Below are 25,522 nucleotides of genomic sequence, written 5' to 3'. Positions count from 1 at the left end.
TATATAAACTGCTTAAAACAGTAAGTTCAGCAAATTTAATTCCTGAAGAAAGAATCTAATAAACCTAAAAGCCACACATACTGTGTGAAAGTGTCACAAATGTCAGCCAATAAGAGGCCTCTTGACCATTATATCACAGTGACACTGATGTAAAGCAGTGTGTCCTCTAAGCAGTGCAGGATTCTGTAAAGACGCATCTACAAAGAAGTACTTAACAGAACAGAAACTTCCTTTTCGATCTGAAGCGAGGTCACCATATATTTCTGTCCTCTCTTTAAGCCTTCCACCGTGCCTCTTCGAGGCAGGGTTACGTCAGCATGCTCACTGGGGCTAAGGAATGCTTACAAGAAACAGGAAACTTTGCTCTCCATCTAAAATGGTTTCAGATGCTCAAGCAGAGCAAAGAGAACAGATGGGTCCCCCCCCACCTACCACCATCGACATTCAACAGTGCTATTTTTCAAGAAGAAAATTATGTTCAGAGTTTGTGGGCACTTTCCAAAGTGTAGGGATAACTTTTCTCAAGATGACACAAATGTCTGCATCAGTGCAAAACTGAATACTTTTCAAGTCACCTAACAAAAATGAGTATGAATTTTTGATGGTGACTTCCAGTGATTTATCCATAATTTTCAACTTCAAATTTCATGGTACCTGTTGCAAGAAAAACAAACTATTCTACTCCTATTAATTACTTAGAAAATTTTTACACTGAAACTTTAACTATATATTATGTTTGTTCCCATTGTAGCCAAAAACTAGAGAAGGGATGATGACAATTTATGGGTGTGATAAACTTTCATGATGAATTGGAACTTTCTCTACCAAACAGGGTGACTCTCCTCAGTAATAATTTCAAACACTGCTACTGTTCAAAACCACCGATTAGTCGTAACAGAGCAAGCTAAGGAACAATTAACTTCCCCAGTAAAGAACTTGAAATGTTTCTCATTATAATCACATAGCACCCCTTTAAAAAGCAAAAGCAAAATCAAAGAATCAGACATCAAAAGACCATTAGATCTTTCAATAGAGACCATTTCCAGACCTACTTTACTCCACATCAAACCTCCTTCGGGGTGTTTTCATTGTTCACTAAGAATAGAAATATATGGTTCAAATTACCAAAAGTTTCTTCAAAGTTCCTTGACATTTGTGTATTCCACACCTAAAATGAATAAATGTTCTAACAAGTAATAAAAAACTAGAAGATCCAAATTTTAACAAAGTCCCCAATTTTTAAATTCCTTGTTAAATTTCATGACCTCGAACTTCAGGGACTGTAAGTTAGGAAGGAATAAAGGAAACAGAGTTAAGGAAATGAAAGCGTGTTTTTCTTAAGGATGGAAATGTTTGACATTTGCTTATTTCTTGTTTATTATTGTCTGACAAAAGTGTTTTCTTCCAGAAAATCAGGTCTATTTGCTTCATTCCTAACCTCATGCTTGGACGTTCGCACATTACCACATACATGTCTTGAAACATTTTATTTCTTCTGGCAGGGAAATTCCCTCTTCTCCACCAGCTCGTTTTCTGTTCTTCAAAACCTAGTTTTATTGCAGAGAGATGTTCAGGAAAGTTCAGTCCTCCTCCAATGTCAGTTTCATCACAGACCACACTACTACCAATTCTCTAACCATCTGCCGTCCCCTGTGGAACAAAGTACATCCTTCCGTCCCCACCTTTGGGGGGATTTGGGGTCTTGCTCAGGCTCCTGTACTCCTGATCCAAGTGGACTCCTTTTCTCCAGTTCCCTCACATGCCCTCTTGTACTCTCCATCCCTCCATCGTAGGTTCACACTCTTCCAACTTCTTGGATGACTTTTACCATATGTAAGAATAAATGTATCAGGTACATAAGACACTGTGTTCAGAGTATACGTTGCGGATACCATCAGAAAGAGATCTATTATTAGAGTTAGCTTATACGAATTTTTTACTGATTAGACTTATTTTCTGAGTCTCCATGAAGAAGTAACTGTGAGAAATAATGATCATTAGTGATGTTTTCCAATAGTTCAGATGTGTTTTTAATTTTGCTTTCTTCCTTTATATTTTTAGCAAACAGGCTTAAGTCCAATATGAAATTAAATGAGCTTAAAGAAACATCACTTTCAACATGGGTGATGATCTCTATCTTGTGTCAATTATGCTTTGTTTGTAAGAGTTGATTTCTTATCACTAGCCTTGGCACTATTTTTCTGATTGCAAAAATACAATAAAATATTAACATGACCATATAAATGAGCTGCTATAGCAAAGGGAGACAACATTCCCATACTGCCCAGTGGCCAAAAAGTGTAAAAACCTAACAATTCTACTGTGACTCTCTTGGCATAAACGTGGTGATCATCTTAATTTACAATTTTTTAATGACAATGATTATACATGGATGGATATGGAGAGTAAAAATCTGTCAGAGTACTTTTAGCACCAATTAGCAGAAGAAAATTTTGTTTGCAAAGCCTAACAAAGGAGATACTGGTGAAAAGATCCAAAAGTAGGGAAGGCAACCCACCCAACTTAACTGCTCACTCTAATTTGATACAAATGAGACTTAAGAACATCAAGCTCTCCTTGTTATAATTCTATCAGAAAATAATTTAATCAGTGGTTTGCCTACTGGAATAGGCTAGTCCACTAGAAAAGAATATTTTGGGGTATATATTAGGTGGCTCAGTGGGTTAAAGCCTCTGCCTTAGGCTCAGGTCATGATCCCAGGGTCCTGGGATCAAGCCCCCCATGGGGCTCTCTGCTCAGCAGGGAGCCTGCTTCCCCCTTTCTCTCTGCCTGCCTCTCTGCCTACTTGTGATCTCTGTCTGTCAAATAAATAAAATTTTTAAAAAATCTTTAAAAAAGAAAAGAATATTCTTAGCAAATGCCTAGAAGCCGTTTACATAATTCTCAGTAGGGATTCCCTTTTTGTGGGCTATCGCAGCAGCAGAAACTAGACTGACAAGGAAATATGTGTGCCACCTGCCAGAGTATCATTTTGAAGACCCAGTAACAAAAGCCAAGTACGAAAACAAATAGCTTTCCCAGCAACTCCACTCCTGGTATAAACCAAAAGAACGGACTACCTGTGAAATGAATGCTCACAGTACCACTGTTCACAACAGCCTAAAAGCAGAAACCCAAATGTCCATCAACAGTGAATGGATAAAAAAAAAAAAAAAAAAAGGGTAGTATATACACAATAAAATATTATCCAGCCATGAAAAGGAATGAAGGAATAATACATGCTAAAACATGGAACAACCTGGAAAATATTATGTAAGTGGAAACAAAGCCAGACACAAAGGTCACACGTTGCAGGATTCTATTCATATGAAATATTCAGAATAGGTAAAACCCAGAGAGGGCAAGCAGATTGGTGGTTGCGAGGATCTGGGAACAGGTAGAGATTAGGGATTAAGCTGTTAAATGCGTACAGAGCTTTACTGCGGGGTGATGCAAATGTTCTGTAACTAGATATGGATGTTGGTTGCACAATATTGTAAATGTACTAAAAGTCACTCAACGGTTAATTTCATATTATGTAAATTTCACCTCAAATTTAAGCAAAACAACTAAACAAAAAAACAAAACAACTAAAACGGTGGAGAGGAGCCCAGATGAAAATGTGTACAAGGACCAGGTAACAGAAATGAGAAGAATGACCCCAAAACCTCATTCTCTGCATAGAGTTCTGTTGCAACTTTGGGGTTTTTTGGTTAATGCTGTTAATTTTTTCCTTTAGTTTTCTCTCTTCTTTTTTAATCTGTACAGCAGAGACAAGTCTCATTTACTAACTTCTTTTCAAAGTGGTTTGGGTGATATTCTACATCGTGTTTCCAATTTCACGGATTTCTGCCCTGAGCTTTATTTCTTTTATTGTCTTCATATGACCATGTTGTCTTCATCTAGCTTCTTGAGGTCATTTCAGTCTGGACACTGGATTAGAGAAACTTCTTAATATTTGATGAGGAATACTCTTATTAAACATTTGGAAATTTTTATTATGATTTCCTTTTTAAACTTAAGGTTATTTAAAAGTACAATTTTAAGTTGATAAACCTGAGGGTTTAAAAAGAAAACTGGCTGCTTGTTATTGATTACTAACTTAATCGCCCCATAAACAGAAGAGAATGACAATGATTCTTTGAAAACTGTTGTGACTTCCATTATGACTTAATCCAAGAATTACACAATCAGCTCCAGCCACCTGTCACCATGAGAGAAGATGACTTAGTGCTGCCAGACCTTGCATGTTTCCAGAGAAACAAGAAATTCAAATTCATGTGAAATCTCCTAATTTTATAATGTTGGCAACTCATTCAAATTTTCCAAACTATTTTTCAGTCCAAACTGAACACATGTGCAGAATGACTCAATCAGCAGCCCAAGAAAGCAGGAACTTGGGAGGAGAACATCAAAACAGACAAGAAGCAAGCAGAGAGATAGCAAAGATTAGAGTACCATGAAGGAGAGACAATGAAGGCTTTTGTAACATTCTGAATTTCTGTAGGAAGTGAATTTAAAAGTGGAGTTTAAAAAGTGGAAAATAAACACAAATATCCAAATATATAGTAATAAGTGCTATAAAAAATTAAGGAGATAAGTGGTCTGAGACTAAGATACACATGTGTAAGTCACTGCTGTAAGATCGGTATCGAAGAATGGTTTCTAAAGCTATGGTCTTGGATTGGATTGTCTATGGAGAGGATCCAGAGACAACAGAACATGGAATGACCATGTAATCAAGACTGGGTGGAAGGAAGAAAATCAGGAGGCTGTGTCCCAAAAACTGAAGAAGAGAATGTTGAAGGGAAGGGAAACTGAACAAAATCCAGATCAAAGGTCACTGTGACCTTAGGAGAAGTTTTGGTAACAGGAAGAAAGAAGACAGATGGGACTGGGCTGAAGAAAGAACATGGAATATGAGAACGCAGACTAAATTCGCAAAATAACTGCAGAAACCTGTCTATGAGAGCAGAAAGGGGAAAAGATCGCAGATGGGGCGCTTAGGGTGAGAAAGGGTGTTTTAAGATGGATACCTACTCTTCTCTACATATTAAAAGGACCAACGTAGTTGAGAGATAATAAAGGGGTCTTAAATTAGTCCGCACAATGGAGAAACGGGCAATAATTGGGAAAGGAACCAGAGAATAAGTGGGAAGCGAGGTGTGAGGGATGACCTTGTCAGTTCACAGAACACAGGAAAGTAAGGGTCTAAAGCGAGGACATTAAGTAGAAACTAGCTGAGTTTGGAGGGGCAAGGATAGAAATAGCACCCATTTTACATGTAATTAGTGACAGGAGGCAGGTGAGGAGGAGATGACAAAGTGATGACAAAGGCTTCCCTATATGCTCCATGAACAAAGAGTATCAGGAAAAAAAAAAAAGCCCAATATAGATAAAAGCTCCAAAGGACATGACTGTGGTCTACTGTATTCATAAAACATATATCGATGGGGTAAAAAATTAAAGAATACTCATGGCAACACAGAATATGATGGTTTTCTGGAGTTAGAAAAAAACCATTTGGGAGATCTGAGTCAGCCTTTGATTCGCTTATTAATTTTGCAGAAAGCTAACAGTGTTCCACTGCTCAGGAGGTCATACAGCTCCACATGGCTTACTGTCCTCCTGAAAAAGAGGCAAAAGACCACAAAGCAAGCTGGAGATCAAGGAATTTTTTGAAAATCAAGATTCAAGGTCATGGGAAGGTCACTGTGTATTTAGATTTTAGTCACACAAACTAATCTGTAATTGAATCTATAGTAAATCACAATAACTGATTCTAAAGATGACGATTCTGACTTACCAAAAATGTTTTCATTATGCAATGACAAAAAAGATAGGAGAGTATATATTACATTTCAAAGAGAATTCTAATAAAAAATAAGTCAAGAATAGTTTTAGTCTCCATATACAGAAATGGCATCTGGCTAACTAACATCTCCTGAATCCTGTAGGCACTTACTAAAATACCTAGGAAGAGAAGAGGGGGAAGAGGGGTGGGGGGCAGGGGATCCCAATAACAATAAGAACTGACATAAACAAACAACCCAATGAAAAAAGCTGGGAGGAACTGCCCATAAATACAAAGCAAATGGAAATGGATTGATAAAAAATACCTAAACAGGTCCATCTGCCAGCACATCTAAATGGGTCTTAGGAAATAGAATCAGAGAAAAATGAGGTAGAAAGACACCATCTTCCTCCCTCAGGTAAAAGATTCTGTGTCTAAACAAAAAAAAAAAAAAAAAAAGGTAGCTGGGATCTTCCACATAACAGAAAACATCAGAGGAATGTCCACAGATGTTTTATTTACATCCATTCAGAGCCAGGAAGTCCTAGAAAACATCTGGATTGAGCGTAAAGAATGAATGATGGTATACCATATGCCAGGAGCTGTAATTTCCACAACTAAAGTAACATAGATGGAAACAAAAATAGGAAGAAATTGGAGCTCGATATGCACTCAGAACTATAGAACTTGCATTCGTTCAGAAGAACACAGACTCATCACCCAGCCTATGAGAAAGCATGCCATCAGTAAAGCAAAATTTCTATGGGTAATATTTCCTAGAAACTTCAAACTTCACTGGCAGCTGACAAAGACTGTTCCTAGCTAGCTGCAGCTCTCCAACAGAACAGGAACATTATACAAATAGACATGGAGCAGAGACAGGACAATGCATCCCCAGATTACATGGTATACTAATGCCAGATGGTATCTGCAAAAATGCACACACAGTAGAAGTTCAGTGTTTGTGAAATAAAAAAAACAAGACTGCACAAAATTTACCTTGTTCAAGATTAAGTAATAAGGTATGAAAACACCAACTAGAGTCTGAAAGCTACTACAGAACCTGGGAATAGAAACACTTCAAATACACGGAAGAGTCACTTGTCAAAACAGTCCCCTTTAATATCCAGAAGAAAGTAACAGGAACACTGTGAGGAGTCTGAATACAGAAGATGGTGTCTATGAAATAGGGGGTTACATCTTAAGAATGATCTAAGATAAAAAGGATACAATTAAGACTTAAGGCTGGGAAGTGATTAGAATAAAGAAGAGATAAAAAAAGAAAAACTTAGAGCAGAAGAAAAACTCATCATGGAAGTGTAAAAGAGGAGAAATGCAAGTGCGAAATGTCAAAGCAGTGATTTAGAAACCATCTTAAACATACATTCAGAGGACAAAAACACAAATAAAAACATAAGAAAATTTGAAATATGAAAGAATAAAAGACATGGAAATGGACATAGAAGGAGGATGATAAATATATATTTACATATGTTTCATATATGCTAATATATTTATACTAATATATTTAGCATAAAATACATATTTAGCATATGTTGCATATAAATATATAGACATTTATGCTAATAGATTTAGCATATATAATGTATATTATATATAAGGAGGATACTAAATACATATTTATAAATGTTTATATATGCTAAATATATATTTATATTTATTAGATATTATGTATATTACATATGTATAAGCATACGTGCATATTACATATTATATACATCGCATACATGTAGGTGCATGTATATTTCATGTGATTACATACACATATATTACAATATCTGTGTTATATATATTTTTCTTTCTTCAGAAAGAAGAGGAAAAACAAGTCCAAATTAGAGGGGGTCAACCCAGATGAAGTCACAGGATGCCCCTCCTCCCACAGACACAAAATGTACAGCTGCAAGTGGAGTAATTAACTCTGAAAGAAATCCAGAAACTAGCTGAGTAACTCCTATGTTTGCCTGGCTCTGATAGAGAATGGGGCCTGCATTTACAAGTCCCACAGGGCTATGCAAACAAAGAAGTAGTTCTTAATGTCTGCAGGAATAACTCATGAATATACAATAGAGATGCATCACATTGGGTAAGAAAGGCTGAAATGCACACACACACACCCGTCACAAGCACCCCCAGCACAATGCTGTGTAATAGGGAAGAAGCTCCCAACTCTCAGCTTATCCCTGAAGAGCAGAGTTGGGACCCTATCAATACACAAAAAATAAGGAAAAAGGAAAAAAGGCATACTGCTATAAAAAATCATCAAATCACAAAAAAAGAGAGCAAGAAAGGAACAAAGGAATTATGAAACAACCAGAAAACAATTAACAAAATGGCAACAGTAAATCCACAAACTATCAATGATTATTTTAAATGTAAATGGATTAAATACTCCAATGTAAAGACATGGAATGGCTAAGTGGGTAAAACAAGACCCAACTACCTGATGCCTACAAAACATTCACTTCAGCTTTAGGACACATATAGACTAAAAGTGAAGGGATGGAAAAAGTTATTGAGCAGGGGTAGATGTATACATCTATCATGCAAAACAGACTGCAAACCAAAAACTGTAACAAGAGACAAAGAAGGTCATTATATAATGATAAAAGTGTCAATTCATCAAGAGGATATAACATTAGTAAATATTTATGCACCCAATAAAAGGAAGAAAGAAATATATGAAGCGAATATTAACAAACTGGAAGGGGAAAAAAGACAGTGGTACAGTAACAGTAAGGATACCAACAACCCATTTTCAACAACAGATAGATCCTGCACAGAGAAAAACAATAAGGGAACGCTGGAATTCAGCTACACTTTACAACAAATGGACCCACAGATATTTACAGACTATTTCATCCAGTAGCAGTGGAGTACACATTCTTCTCAAGTACACATGAAACATTCTCCAGGACAGATGTTAAACCACAAAACAAGTCTTAATAAATTTAAGGTTAAAATCACACAAAGCATCTTTCATACAACAGTATGAAACTAGAAATCAATTACAAGAAGAAAGCTGGAAAATGCATGCATATGTGAAGATTAAATAACATGCTACTGAATAATCAATGGATCAAAGAAATCAAAAGAGAAATTACAAAACTATCTTGAGACCAATGAAAATGGAAACACATCAACCAAAATTATGGGATACAGCCACAGCAGGTCTAAGAGGATAGTTGATAGTGATAACACCTACATTTAAAAAAAAAAAGAAAGAAAGATCTCCCCACCAAATCCCTAAATTTACATGAAAATGTATTCAACATCAGTAAACATTAGGGAAATGTGAATCAAAACCACAATGAAATATCACCACAAACCTGTTACAAAGACAAGAGAGAGCAAGTGCTGACTAGCATGCAGAAAAAGGGAATCCTCCTGCACTGTCGGTGGGAACGTAAACTGGTGCAGCCACTATGGAAACCAGTATTGAGGCTCCTCAAGAAGTTAAAAACAGATACCATAGGATCCAGCAATCTGGACATAGTTCACTTCTGGAACTATAACCAGCGGAGACAGAACCATGGCCTTGAAGAGGTATCTATATTTTCATATTCCTTGCAGCATTATTCACAATAGCCAAAGTATGGAAACAACTGAAGTGTCTATCTGTGGATGAATGGATCAAGAAAATGTGGTGTACATATACAATGTAGTATCACTCTCTATTAAAAACGAAGGAAATTCTGTCATTTATAACAACATGAATGAACCTGGAGGACATTATGCTATGTGAAATAGGCCAGGCAGAAAAGGACAAAATACTGCATGATACCACTTACACATGGAATCTTTAAAAAAAAAGGTAACTCAGAAACAGAAGGTAGAAAAGTGATTGCTGGGAGCTAGACATGGGGAGAATAAAGGTTGAAAAGGGATACAAACGTTCAGCTGTAAGATGAATATGGAGTTAGGATCCAAAGTATAATATGGTAACTACAGTTGGTAACACTGTATTGTATAACTGAAATTTGCTTAAAGTGGAATGTAAATTTTTAAAAATCACTTCAAGAGACGCCTGGATGATGCAGTTGGTTAAGTGCCTGACTCTCGGTTTCAGCTCAGGTCGTAATCTCAGGGTCCTGCAATGAAGCCCCGCGGCAGGCTCCGTGCTCAGCATGGAGTCCACTTGGGATTCTCTCTCCCTCTCTCTCTGCACCCCGGACTGTGCCCACAAGCACACTCTCACTTTCTCACTCTCTCTCTCTCTCAAATAAATAAACAAATCTTTAAAACAAACAAACAAATAAATAAATAAAAATCATTTAAAGAAGGCACATGATAATAGTAATAAAACAAAATTTGAGGGGTACATTATAACATCCATCTGTGATTTTTTAAGACATAACTCTTAGAAAATTAGAAATGAACAGGAAATTTCCTTAACCTGATAAAGTGGACTCAAAAACCTTCAGCCAGGGGCACCTGTTGGCTCAGTCGATTGGGCACCTGCCTTCGACTCAGGTCGTCATGATCTCAGTGTCTTGTGGCAGGCTACATGCTGAGCGTGGAGCCTGCTGGAGATTCTCTCTCTCCCTCTCTCTCTGCCTCATTCCCATCCCTCCAAACACACACATGTTCTCTCTCATTAAAAAATAAAAAATAAAAAAGTACTTCTGTCTGCTGGACCTTTCAATTAGAAAATATATTAAAAAAAGATAAAAATTCAAAATGGGATCATAAACTATATGTAAGAATAAATTAACAAAATATGTAAAATATATGTGTAGAAAATTGTAAACATTTAAAGCCATTAAAATAGGGGTCCATGGGTGACTCAGTCAGTTAGGGCTCTGACTCTTGGGTTTGGCTCAGGTCATGATTTCAGGATCCTGCGATCGAGCTCTGTATCGGGCTCCATGCTCAGGGGGCGTCTCCTTGAGGATTCTCTCTCTCTCTCTCTCTCACTCCCCCTTTCCTCCCTTCCCCAGCTCATGTGTGCTCTCTCTCTCCCTCAAATAAATAAAGCTTAAAATCTATTAAAATAGACTAATAGAGAAATATACAATTTATGGAAGAAATAAACCAATCTAGTAAAATTTCTAATTCTACTTAATCTACAAAAACAATGCAAATATGATAAAATAACAACAGAATTTTAGTAAAACCTGATTCTGAAATTGAAATAGAAGAGCAAATAAGAATGGCTAAGACAATTTTAAAGAGTGTGGGAAAAAGAAAAAAGAGTAGAGTATGGGAGGGAATGTTATCACTGTATAAGAGTTCAAGGTTTATGTTCTCAGAGTAATTAAAATGGAGTAACTGTCAATAGCTCTATTTAATGTGATCATAAGCTATTTGGATTTTATTTGTGCTCTTCTGTAATTTTCCAATTTTTCTACAGTAAGTATATACTAGTTTTATAATAAAAACGAAGCTAAACAATAGATACTTCAAAAAGTTTTCTCACTAGATAATGTCAGTATCCAGAGTTCACCCTCCAAGGACCCTGCATAGGTTCATTTTAACATACGCTCTCTATTCCAGTGGTAGAAAAAAAGTATTTCTCTCCTGGATTGGCCTAGAACAAAAGTGGCAGTGACCAATAACAAACTGTTTAAATAATTCAACTATAATATAACTTAACAGTTTCTGGTTACATTTAACCCTACCCTAACATATTAATCTAATTCCGTTTATGTAGAATCTGCAATGCTATCATTCACAGCAATCTTCTTGTTCCTTGCTCTACAAAATATCTAGGTTGTTGGAGGTAACTTTATAGGCAGATATAAAAATCTGACATATTTTCATTGAACAATACATCATGAATTGTATCTGACAATTTGCAAACTGAATTCATCTTTCAACTTAAATAGTCTTCGTTAAAACTAATACCCATCTTCCTTATTAAGTATCATAAGTTATGGTTACTTTAGATTGTAGTGGAACAGTTTTTATAATTAATCTTCCAAAAAACTTTTTAAAGAAGACAAATTTCTTTTAAAAGAAAACAAATTTGTTTTCTAAATAGAATAATTTTTCTTATCAAGGAAAAGATGTTTTCATTCACTTGCTATGCACAGAAATTTTAGCTTCTTTCTATATAGCTCCTTAATTCACTTTTTTATTCCATTTTAAAGTATATATAACTAGTAATATCTTAAGTTATTTTTTACCAACCTTACAAACAAAATGACCAAGCTGCAATCCCTCACTTTGGCAATATGTAAAACTGAATTTAGAATTATACGATTCAGCTACACTTTAAAATTCCTCCTGCACAAGACTGATTGAACCTAGCTCTCCCTTTCTACCAAAATGCAAAATTCAAGCTCCTGGGTAAACTGGAAGGTTATTTTAATGGAACTTCATTCAAATTTTTAAAATAAGCAATGTTCCATTAAAAAAACAAACCTAATCAACATGTAGCTCATTCCCTCTTGGAATAATCACAAGATTATTTAGCATTCCATTTGTCTTCTTTTAAGATTAGTTTCCAGCAAATAAAAGTACAAAAATACTGTCATTTTAACATTGCAGTTTTATTATCTACACTCTAAGGCATTCCTATTTGAAGATTAATCCCCATTCCTACTAATATTTTAAATGTTGATTTATAACAACAAACAACCGAAAGATAAATGAAGGAGATTTTCAAGAACCTTATAGGAAAGCTTTTCCACTCACGTTTAAAAATATAACTTACTTAAAAATATAACTTTAGGGGTAAATAATCTGTTTTCCACTGAAGGGACATTATAAATACTGTGTATATTCAGCAAGAAAAGACCGTGTTTTCTAAAATGTGTTGGAAAAATAACACCCCAAAAGTATTTCATAAATTTCCTCATTTTAAACAAAACTATGAAGTCAAGCAAAAGAAGAGATGCTACTCATCTTTATATAAATAAATAATTTTATAGAATGACTTCCAATAAACGAAATGGTAAACATTTAATGACTATCACTAACATTAAGAGTTGGCTTCAAAGCAAAAAAATAAAAAAATAAAAAATTTAAAAAAATATATATATAAAACTTAAGAACATTATATATACATAATTCAAGAACATTCTAAATTACTATAGAAAATAGTAAGAACTTTTTCCTAATAATTTTATGTGCAAATTAAATTGTACTTGACAAAGCAGTGGTACCTGAAAATATGATCATATATTTTTTTAAAAACCAGCTATTGATAGCAGGAATCTTTAATGGAGGCAGGAACATTTTAAAAATCAATAATAAAATAAGTCTTCAAGAAACTGTCATATTTTTTCCTTACTTGTAATACTTGCTCAATTAGCTTATCATCACCCATTCACCAACTTGCATGCCCATGAATCAGATCACTCGTGTCTTTGATCCTCCCAAACAAAGTTGATTCATATAACGACTGTGTTCTCAGCAAAAGAGGTTCAAAACTACACAAGGGTGAAGTAAAAGTGAGGGAAGGCCTCCAATAATTTCTTCCCTTTCATTCCCAACCCACCTGAATCCCCTGCTAACTTTACTTGGTTCTTTGATAATGCCATTAAATAGTCGAAAAGACTGTCTTCTCCATATATGCATCTAGCTTGGCACAATATAAAAATCTGGATGAAGTCATATATCTGACATAAATGTGTATATGCGCCTACCAAAAGAAACCTAACAGGAATGTTCATTGCAGCACTATTACTAACATCCCCAAGGTAGGAACTGACAATAGAATGGATAAATACTTTGTGGTATGTTCACTTTGAAATATTATTCAACAAATGAGAATAAACTACAATGCTATGTAACAATACGGTCTCACAAACCTAAAGTCTGAGCAAGAGAAGCTCATTCCTGTCCAACTGCATCCAGAGTACTGGAGGATGAGCTGCGTGAAGAGGCTGGGAGAATGGCAGACGGGACTCTCGTGGGGCATTCACAGGACTCAGGTCCTAGTCACTGCATCATGGACTCCACCAAGAAGCCTTCCCATGAGCCACTGGGAAGACCCTATGCACAGGCCAGCTCCTGCGTGAGCGCCCGGTGGCAGCAACCAAAGCAAGCTTGAGCAAATGGCTAATGAGAGAGCATAAAAAGCCAGTCTAAATCTGAGGGCCAGGATGAGCCCACAGACGTGGGTATTAGCGCCATTTCTGTAAAAACAGCAGAGTCTGTGGGCTCTTGGCCAGATATCTTGCAGGATCAAAAAAAAAAGGGGGGGGGCGCCCAGGTGGCTCAGTTGGTTGAGCAGCTGCCTTCGGCTCGGGTCATGATTCCAGGGTCCTGGGATCGAGCCCCACATCGGGCTCCCTGCTCAGCAGATAGCCTGCTTCTCTCTCTCCCCCTCTCCCTGCCACTCTGCTTACTTGTGCTCTCTCTCTAGCTCTCTGTCAAATAAACAAATAAAATATTAAAAAAAAAAAAAAAAGGCACACAAGCTTAAGAATCCCACCACAAGAGGGAAGAAGCAGCATGAAGCAGGTATACTCTACAAAGGCTGAGAAAGCCTCCGAATAACTAGCAGGGCTGAAGGAAGGTATTTCTCTCCTGAAGGCAATTAGTAAAGACCCTTGGTAGGAGACTGCTATGTCAAATGTGAAGATGGCAACGCGGAACTTCAAGGAATGTGAAAAATCAAGGAAACATGACGCCACCAGGGGATCACAATCATCTAGCACCTGGCCTGAAAGACATGGAGATCTGCAATGTACATGATAAATACAAAATACATTTTTAAAGGAAACTCTGAAACACCAAAAGACAATTCAGTGCAATCAAGAAAATAGCATATAAACAAAATAAGAAGTTTAACAAAGAGACAGAAATTATTAAAAAAAGAACCAAATAGAAATTCTGGAGTTGAAGAATACAAGGAGTGAGACGATGAATGCAACAGAGAGAAAGAGAAAGAACCGACATCATCCAGAGCAATATGGATCAGGCTGAAAAAATCTATGAGACAGAAGACCGGAAGAGAGGAACTTTGACATTACCCAGTTGGAGGAAAAGAAAAAAAAATGAAAAAGGATAAATAAAGCCTACATGAACTATCAAAAGAACCAATTGGCGAATTACTGAAGTTTCAGACAAAGGGAGAAGAGAGTAGGAAGTTTATTTAAAGAAATGATGGCTGAGGGGCACCTGGGTGGCTTAGTCGTTACGCGGCTGTCTTCAGCTCAGGTTATGAACACTGGGTCCTGGGATCGAGCCCTGCATCAGGCTCTCTGCTTAGCGGGGAGCCTGCTTCTCCCTCTCCCATTCCCCCTGCTTGTGTTCCCTGCTTGTGTTCCCTCTCTCACTGTCTCTCTCTCTCTCCCTCTGTGCCAAATAAATAACTAAAATCTTTTAATGGAAAACAGTACGGAGAACCCTCAAAAAATTAAAAACAGAACCACCATATGCTCCAGCAATACTACATGTGGGAATATACACAAAGGAAATGAAAACACCAACTCAAAAATGTATCTCTACCCCCATGTTCATAGTTGCCTTATTTACAATAGCCAGGGCATGGAAACAACCTAAGTGTCCATCGACAGACAGATGGATAGAGAAGCTGTGATATGTATAACATACACACACACACACACACACACACACACACACACACAGTGAATATTACTCAGCCATAAAAAGACGGAAATCCTGTCATCTGCAACAACATGAAGTGGCCTTGAGGGCATCATGCTAAGTAAAATAAGTCAGACTGAGAAAGACAAATACTGCGTGATATCCTTTATATAACGAATCTTTTAAAAAGCCCAATTCACAGAAAACTAGTAAAACGGTGAAAACCAGGACTAGAAGGGAAGGGACAAGGGGGAGATGTTTGTTAAAGAGTACAAAACTTCCAGTTACTAGTTGATTAAGTTCTTGGGATCGAATATACACAGCATGGTGATTAGAGTTAACCATACTGTATTATACCCTTGAAAGTGGCTAAGAAAGTAGATCTTAATTGTTCTCACCACAAAAAAGAAATGGTAATTTTGCAAGCTGACAAAGGTGTTAGCTAAGGCTACAGTGATCATCATTTCATAATATAAAAGTATATCCAATCAACACACTGTATGCCTTAAGCTTAATGTTCTATGTCAATTATACCTTAATAAAGCTGGCAACAAATTTTAATAATAAAAAGTAAACATCTTTAAATGTGTTTCTCCTGAGATTATGAGATAAAATTTTCAAGTGAAGTCCTTTTACTTCATGTTTCCACTTCCTCAGCCATCTATGCTACTCCTACACAGAATAAAAATATAAAGCAGGGGAGCTTTTCCGTCAGTGTTATCTCTCGGAATTTATCTGTGAAAGTTCATTCTGACTCTGAATTTTTAAAAAGGCACTGAGATGAAGCTGAAGAGTTCCAGAGAAGCTGCCTTTATATCCTGCCACAGCCTCACTGCCTTCAGTCTGCTGCCTTTCACATGGGCTGTTACTGGGTCTTCGTCTCCCTTACGTTCCTGTTTCCAATTTCTTGTTACTCATACGTTTGATATTCTCACTCCTGCCAGGATAATCTCCCTAAAATACAGGTCAGGCATGAGATTCACCTACCTTGAAATATTAGGATATTTAGGTGTTAGGAAAGGCAGCCTCATACATGCAGTCTTTTGAGCCCCCCTCCCCCAACTCAGCCACGTAAGAACGGGCCTGGGGCTTGGAACACTTCTCAACAGAGAAAGACCCCCCAGAGCCTGTGCTGGGCTTATCACCTTGTTGGGGAGTATTTCTCCCTGTTTCAGGTTAAAGGATGCTCTTTTGTCTTTGCTTGAAGTGTGTGCATCATCTGGCACCTGGCCAAACCCACTGTTAGATCTGTCCTCTACAGGAGAGGACAGAGTCTTTCTACTGCAGCATAGGAGAACTAGGCAAATTGCCTTGGGACAGCCATCAGGAGAGAGCCATGGTCCATGGTGGACTGGGCCCACTCCTGAAGCTAATCTTGCTCTATCTCTTCTCTATGTAAGTAAAGCGTTGTTCCATTCAATGCTTGATTGTGTTGTGCTCCTGATGACTCCAATACTAAGACACAGTAGGCAGAAATGTTTGGACTCCTGTTCCTGGTGGTTGGCACTGTGATGATCTCCGCTATACTCCATGTAGTTGGAGCCCTCCCTAGGGACTGGGAACCAGTGCATTGTGCTTTATACTCTTGGGATTAATAACCAGTGCATGTAATTTGCTCTGACATTAGGAATAAAAATATGTGTATTACAATCAGATTCAAGTTTATAAAATAAGATTCATAAATTAAAAGTGAAAAATGAATCTATGTATTAAATGTGAATTCCCATAAGAAAACTTAAAGCATGTCAAAAATGTCAAAATAATTTCTCATGGTGAATACCTTTTACTTTCATTAAGAATATCCTAATTGGGGGCACCTGGGTGGCTCAGTGGGTTAAAGCCTCTGCCTTCGGCTCAGGTCATGAACTCAGGGTCCTGGGATCAAGTCCCGAATCAGGTTCTCTGCTCAGCAGGAAGCCTGCCTCCCCCTCTCTCTGCCTGCCTCTCTGCCTACTTGTGATCTTTCTCTGTCAAATAAATAAATAAAATCTTAAAAAAAAAAAAGAATATCCTAATTGTACATTTATTAGAAAGCTGTATTTCCTATTCTCTATTCCATAGGCTTCCTAATGGCCTATCTTAAAATCTTGTAGCACAGTATCCCTTCATTCTAGGTGACAAAAAAATTCTCACCTATAAAAAAACGTATTCTCACCTAGCCTTTTATTATATGAAATACAAGAAAGTTTTCTTTTTTCCCCAATCAAAACCCCAAATAATTAGACTTCGGATTTCCAGAGGCTATCTGGATTTATCGCCTGCTCTAGCCCATGCTGACAAAGAGATTTAGGTCACGTTGAAAGGGTGTCGAGACTGTGAGGAACTGTGGGACACATGTATTTTAGGACATGTAAAATATACATGAATTCTTTTTAAGTACCTTATTCTTGCCAAGCAGAGCCCCCCATTATTAATACCGCACAATTAATTCTTCCTTCTAAAATCTGTATTGGTTTCTTTTATCTTTTACTCTTAAGCTACAAACATAACATACATTCTTCGTATTGGAATAGAGAGGAACAGAGAGGAAAAAGGGAACGTCACTCCTACTCTAGCACCAAACACGGTCACTTACATCTATTTCCAGGCCGTTTTCAGCGCATCTGCAGGAGCATCCCCGTGCACGCGCATGTGCACACACCACACACACAATCTGCTTTCTCAATGTATCCTTCCAACAAAGTTGAAACATCAGAGAGTTAAATAACCAAGAAGCAACATATTAGGGCTACATTAGCTTAGATCTCCACAAAATGCTGAAATAAATCTCAGTATGAGGAGTTCAACTTTTACTAAAGGTCAAAATAAGAAGTGGTCCGTTAACATTGACCCCAAAATAATTGTCAAAGATCTTGTCCCTTATTACTTATTCCTTTTGGTCCGAAAAAAAATCAATTATGATAATTTCCTTCTAAAATCTGGTGCTGTAAGGGATCTTTTGGGGTGATGGAAATGTTCTAAAATTGAACCATGGTGATACTGTAAATTTACTAAAAAAACACTGAACTGTATGCTTAAAATGAGTAAATATTAGGGTGTGATAATTATACCTCAATAAAGCTGCTTGTTTAAAAAAAAAAAAATGATGCCAGGGAAAGATTACTTCTTTGGAAGAACTTGTTTGCATCCTTTGATAAGGCAATGAGAAACAAAATATTAAGAGCTCATATACCTATGGAACAGACACTGTTCTAAATGCTTATACTAACTTGTCCAAGCCTCTCAACAATTTTAGGAGGAAGATCTTATTACTGTCCTCATTTTACAGATGTAAAGACTGCATCGCACAGAAGTTAAGCACCACATCCAAGGTCACACATCTAGTAAGCTGAGCAGGAATTCGGATCTGTGACACCTGGGTCCAGAGTCCATGCTCTTAACCTATGCTAATGCCTCCCAAAACCATATCAAAGAGCTCAGGCCAGGGCAAATTTAGAATTTAAATACAGAAATAATTTTATTTCTGGTACAATAATATGTCCCTCTCTACATGACTATGTTATATTTTAATTTTATGTTAATATTTGTTTATATTATAAAAGTCATTTCAGTCTGTTTTAAAAATAGATTTTTACTTTTCTTATAATTCATTCACTCTAGGTATTATAAATCCATTATATACCATTATTATAAATATATGAACTATTTACTTGCTGAAAGAAACTCTACTAGAAGTTACTACTATTTCTCCAGAAGAAAACAATACTGACTTAGATTCTGCATACACGCAGAGAAAAACATCACACAAAGGATGAATGTGACACAGTCTGAAAATCTGAGTTGACAGAAACTGGTCAAGCAAAGCCGACTGAGCAGCAAAGACACTTAGGAGGTGCTCAGGCAACTGCACTTCCAAAGGATATCATGGGCAGAGGTGGTTAAGCAGACTGATGCTGGGTTTCCTATAAATTACCAACCTGAACTCTTGAAATCATGCCTGAAACACTTATTTTTCCTTTCAATACAAAATTTCTACTTCTACAAACAGTGCAGCAATCCCAACAATAGTTTAATGGAAGGCAAAAGAACTATTTTATACTAAGTTAGTAAAATGAAATCAACAATATCTGATGTTATCAACTAAAGCAGGAAAAACACATCTAACTTCCAGAACACCACCCAGTGGTCTGTGTGGACAGTGCCCTCCATCTTGGGGGCACTAATACCTAGTGAGCCATACTACGGTACTAACAAATAGTGTATTATGCAACACAAAGCCTGCACAGCTATGCACAGTGGCCACAGCCGAGCCCTTGCTTGCTCTGTCCCGTACTGTGTACTCAATGCCAACAAAGATCCTAGGAGAAAATAGGTGTTGGGAGGAATTCATAAACATATTTGATTAAAATCAGATATAAGGCACTGGATGGTTACAGGAGAAGTATACATAAAGCAAGTGATGCCCCAAAGAGTTTTGCATTCTTCATACAGAATCACATGGTTTGTACAAAAGTGCAGGGATATAAAATCCATACCTCATTCTGTGTGAAACGTCAAACCTAGAACATACAACTTCCTACGTATTTCAATTTTCACATTACATACCTTAATAGTCAAAATACTAAGCACACATGTTTAATACAGAAGAACCAACTTGTGCTATTTAAGTAACACAAATTTATTATGACTAATGTCTCTCAAAAAAAGAGCTGTAGAATGGCAGAAAAAAAGACCTTAACAAATGGGAAGGCCTCTCATCTTCTTACATAAAAAGACAACACTAAAAGGTATCAATTCTTCCTTTGTTGAACTATACATGTTCAGTAGTATTAACAAAAAGCCTAATTTTTTTAACTAGACAGATAATTATAAAAACCAGAAAGCCCATGTATGTGTATATATACATATGTACACATATATACATGCTACACACACAAATACACATATATGTATATGTTATACACACATGTATATATTATATGTTATACACACATGTATATATACATGCTATACATGCATATATGGGTATATATACATATATACATGCATATATATGTATATATATGCATGTGTGTGTGTGTGTGTGTGTAACATGAGGGTAGAAATAGTTGTAATATTTATAATTTGACAATGCAAAAAATAGTTAAAATGGATCAGAATAAATCTGTTTCAAGGCAGTTTTATATTTTACTGCAAAAGAAGAATTTGAAAGGTATCAATTAAAAAGATGACTTTGGAATGTTTCATTAAATACTTTAAAATAGACAATGTACAGGGGCACCTGGTTCAGCTGGTGACATGCCCAGCTCTTGGCTTTGGCTCAGGTCATGATCTCAGGCTTGTGAGATCAATCCCTGTGTCAGTCTCCATGCTTAGTGCAGACTCTGCTTGAGATTCTCGCTCTCCCTCTCCCTCTGCCCATCCCCCACTTAAGCATATATATGTATGTGTGTGTGTGCATGCACACATGCCCTCTCTCTAAAATAAAAAATAAAATCTTAAAAGACAATGTATATAATAATCTCAGGACAATACTTCATTATTTTTATAGCACCAAAAACTTAAATATCAAATTTGTTAAATATGTGAATATTGAAAAAGAAATAAACCAAATCTATACTGTCTACCCCTATTGTCCATAGATTTTAACTTCTCAAAAAACAAAAACAAAAACAAAAACAAAAACTTATTCAGTGTTAGTTCTTCAAAGAGTTATACTGAATTACCTTATTATATGTGGTTATTTTCCATTCATTAGTCTACCAAGCTGCCCACATATTTCAATTACTTATCTTTGAAGAACAAAAAATGAACACATACAAATCATACCATTGATAGTTTCAGACAGCTTTCAGTTATTGGAGGTTATTAAAATTATTTGCTAGGATAAAAATAAAGTAGGAAGCAAAAACACTTGGGATGTGTGTAGAATAAAAACTCTAAGTAGTACAATGATATCAAACTAGTTTTATTTCTGAAGAACAGTAACAATAGACAAATGAGCTTTAAGGAGTTAGCGTTTACAGCGAATGCCGACCTCAAATCAGGGCACCTGTTAAGAAACAAGAGGCTCTCAGGTATCAGCTTGACCCCTTAACTGAAGATTGAGTTGAATATATTTATCATGTGTTCACACGTGTATGAATTCCTACGTATGAACTCCTGTATTCCTGTTCTCTGCTGTCCTCTACCATACACTCAACACGTTTATCCTTATTAAGGATAAACCCTTAATAAGCGGACGAAAGGAGGGTTACATGAATGAATGCCACTACATTCTAAAGTGAGACTTTCCATTTTGTACGTATTAATTACAGAAAAGGTTTTGCTAATAATTAAGGCAAATTTCTATACCATATAGCTGTTTCTTAGAAAACATGGACTTGGCTTTGGACCCACTGGGTCTAACATGATTCTTAGATTCAAAAGCAGTAGCAGTCACCCTCTACCCTCCAGACTGTTTTCCTCTGGGGCTGCAGCCAGCTCGTGCTGTTCACTCTAAAGTTCAGGGCACACAAGAACTTCCTCTGCTTCTCTCAGGCTGGCTGCTCTTGCTACCCCAGGGGCTATCCTGTGAGGATCATACAGACTTTTAGTTGAAATGAAAACATTACCTACACAGGGAATGGGAGAAAAAGGCCTACGGGGGAATTTTAGTAAATAGCCTTTCAATCCCAAGTAAAATTTGGTATTTTGGTAAGGATCCTTAAAGCTTTAATGAGTGTTATGTGGCCCAGGGAATGCTAATGTTGTATACAGAAAACCAAGAGGCCTAAGGGTTCTTTCAAAATGTATCATGAACAATAAAAGATACTATACTGTTTTACACATAAACTCCCAATATCCCAATGAAAAAATCTTTCTGAATTTCCAATTGCACTTACTGTCAACAACTTGAGTATTTGGTCTCACAAATGCCTAACGTGGACTATACCAAATCATTAAGAATAGCATTCTGTCTTGAGCTGTATCTCTACACCTTCTACTTATTTTAGCATCATAGACACTTTAAGTACCAAACACAATCTATAGACACTTTAAGTACCAAACACTATTTGTTGGTGTACTGTTATTTAAAGGGGTTATCACTTCCATTAGGGGTATAAAATGCGAATCAATAAACCAATGGAAAAAGTATAAAGAAATTTAAAAAGAACAGAGACAAAGTAGAACAAAAGAGAAATGAGAAGTACTACAAATTGGATAGATGAACAAAGTTATTAATCAACATTGTAAGGAGGAAAAATGAATGAAGAATAAAGGGAGGGCATCCCTTCATGAAGGAAGCAAGAACACCCTCATTTGATCACTCACCAAATTAGAGTATAAAATACACTTATTAATCTTTAATGAATATTATGGTTCTCATCTGACTTTATCTAATTCATACATGGTGATGTGAACAAATAAGCACTAAGTCCTTGTGCAGATAAAAATTGATATTCATAATGTCTTAGTACATAAATTATTGTTAAGATGTCCTATACGATAACTCAGCTAATACATTTTCTTAACAAGCAAAACAAGGGAGAAGAAATGATTACATCATCTGCCAGGCAGAATCTGATACTAAGTTTGCTTGGTTCTGGGTGTTCTTTTTGGCCTTTCTGCAAGTTATTCTTGTTTGAAGGTTTGAGGGAGAAAGAAAAATCAAATTAGCTAACTCTCTGGGATGGGGGTAGCTAGATATAACACTCAAGTTAGCTTCCCTTCTTAAATCACTTTTTTGAGTCAGGTACCCTGTTCTTATCACTCTGTAATATAATTGCCAAAGTTTCTGAAAATCTTTCCAACCGATTCAAAGGTCCTCTGGGAAGAGACTATGCATTGCCTGACGCGTGGTGGAAACTCAGTATTTATTGACTAAATCGATGTTTTTCAGCTGAAAACTGAATGATAAAACCTACTGATAAGTAGGACCTAATCAACCTAGTAAATGAATGGAGAAGATAAATAAAATCTGACACTTTAATGTGTATATTTAAGTGTTATATCATGAGACAAAATCTTTTCCAAACAATGCCTATGTAATAGTCATTTTCAAATATAACTGGAATATTTCATTACCAAAATTTCTCAAAAAAAAATATACAGAAGAATTTCTAAATGTCCTAAGACCTAAATCTTGGTTTTTTTCTTTTTTTAATCTGCTTTCATTTAAGAGGAAGAAAGCATCTAAAACCACTAAGTTCTGTTTTCTTACATTCCTATCACTTAAAAACAGATGAACTGATTTTTTCCTTTGAAAAAAAAAATATGTGCTGGCTAGCAATAAAATTCAGAAAATGGAGATTCATGGTGGAAAACCAAACTAAACCACAGCAAGGCTCTTAGAAAAATATGTTTAATTCTAGTTACTTAATGTGGCTCACCGTCTAGAACAAGAGTATTTTGTAATTAAATACACTACAGTTTTACTCACTTCAGTGCCTCCTCAAATTTATGGATTTTCTTTTGAGCATCTTCTTTCTCTTTATCACGTTCACTCTGCAGGTCATGAATCTGCCACGACAACAACATGCAAAAGTTACCAGAAGACAAGCACTCAGAGGAGAAATGCAAAAATCGAACAGTCATCTTCAATCTATTTTTTTTTGAACATTGTGAACTTTTTTTTTTAATTAACATATAATGTATTATTAGCCCCACAGGTACAGGTCTATGAATCGCCAGGTTTACACACTTCACAGAACTCATTCAATATATTTTTAATGTAAAATTAGATTTAGATATTTCAAGACAGAGACTTGGTTAACCATAACCATTTACCACCCAACGATGTCAATACTATACTTCAGTACCAGTTGCCGGGCCGAAGTTAGTAATTGTTTGAGGCTACCTGTACGTGGATTTCCTGTAAAATAAGCTGTGTGTAAGAAATTCAAAAGGAGCAGTCACTTGTGAATTTTCCTGAACTTAAACAGTAGCCAAAGGAAAGGAATCTCACGAGATTCGGGAGAATACAGTAAATCATGTGTCTGTATTCCACAAACATACACAGGTTTCTCTTCCACTGCCGGCAGTGATTTGGAAACCCATTCACTGAGTTGGGGAGGCAGTCCCCCCACCATGAATATCTCTTCCCTAAATGTAGCATCCTTGGAGTCGGTGGGATGGCAGCATGAATAATGAGGGCTAAAGGAAGCTTCCTCCTCACAGAAAGCTCTTCACTGCAAATACAGAGAAGCATATCTAACCTGGATAACATATGGATCTGCAGGGAAAGGAGACGGAAAGGGAGCAGTGAAAGGGCAGCCGTGCTTCCACAAACAAGACAACGGAGGGGACGGAGCTATGCTGGTGGGTGAGAAAATGCAAGTCACTTAGTGGGGGGAGGACACCAGCGGGCCACCCGCTGGCAACCCAGGTGAGAGTGACAGCATCAAGGTCAGGGGGATGGGAGAGGATGACAAGCATACAACCAACAATGCGCGCGCGCGCGCGCACACACACACACACACACACACACGCATTCACAAACCTTTCCAAACACTGACCCAGCGCTAGCCCAAAATGCCTGCACTTGGCTATTTATATTAGTCTGGATGGAGACGTCTCCAATTCAAAAATCTTATGACCTTTTCCATTGATGATTTTCTTGTGTTTTTCTCCATTGCTGGTTTAGTAAAATAAATACATAAATAAAATCAACTGTTTGTAGGCTGAAAGGGGAGAGAGAGGAGAAAGAAATCTTCCATTCTTCCATGAGTTTGTTCATGTTCTCATATTCCATGAGAATATCAAAAAGCTTCTACTGGCTGCTATGAGACCAAGAGGTGAGAAAAAAACTGGAGAGAGGAACATATAGGGTGATGGCAAGGGTAGGACCTCAGGAAAATAAAGACAGGGGACCCCTTTCCCCCATATCTTAAATGGTAAAAGTAAAATACCTCATAAATATCCACCTTATTAAAAAAAGAAAGAGCAACTAACCTGCTTTACCAATTTCTGCCACGATATTTATTTTACTTCATATGAGAAAAAAAAAAGTAAATTGTCCAGAATTTTACCAGGTCCTAGACTGAAATTATTGTCTTACTTATATTGGATCCCTGGTATGTACTATAGGCTTGGCACACAGTAGGCAAGCTAAATTGGAGTAGATGCATTAATAAAGCATCAGAAGCACCACCCCAACGCTGATCTGGTCTCTTTCATGTACAGAATCAAAGAAATTAAAGCCCAAAATTAAACTCAGAGATGACCCAATATGGGTATTTTGGAAACATGTTTGTTAGTTTTCAGTTTGGTTTCTTTTTAAAGTTTTAT

General features: G+C 36.7%; 1 protein-coding gene across 7 annotated transcripts in view; it reads right to left on the bottom strand.

Moving 5' to 3' along the window:
- CEP112 (centrosomal protein 112) overlaps positions 1-25,522 on the bottom strand; it is a 408,382-nt gene that overhangs the window by 267,506 nt on the left and 115,354 nt on the right. For all 7 annotated transcript variants that reach the window (XM_013054507.2, XM_013054504.2, XM_045080931.1 and 4 more), the window contains one exon: positions 23,676-23,755. In XM_013054507.2, coding sequence (XP_012909961.1) covers positions 23,676-23,755 — 80 coding nt within the window. The remainder of the gene's footprint in view (positions 1-23,675; positions 23,756-25,522) is intronic.

This window comes from Mustela putorius, unplaced genomic scaffold (genome assembly GCF_011764305.1).
Source record: "Mustela putorius furo isolate JIRA1106 unplaced genomic scaffold, ASM1176430v1.1 tig00000487_pilon_pilon_pilon, whole genome shotgun sequence".
NCBI classification, from domain to species: Eukaryota; Metazoa; Chordata; class Mammalia; order Carnivora; family Mustelidae; genus Mustela; species Mustela putorius.
The sequence above is the reverse complement of the archived record's forward strand: the minus strand, read 5'-3'. Positions and strand labels throughout refer to the sequence as shown.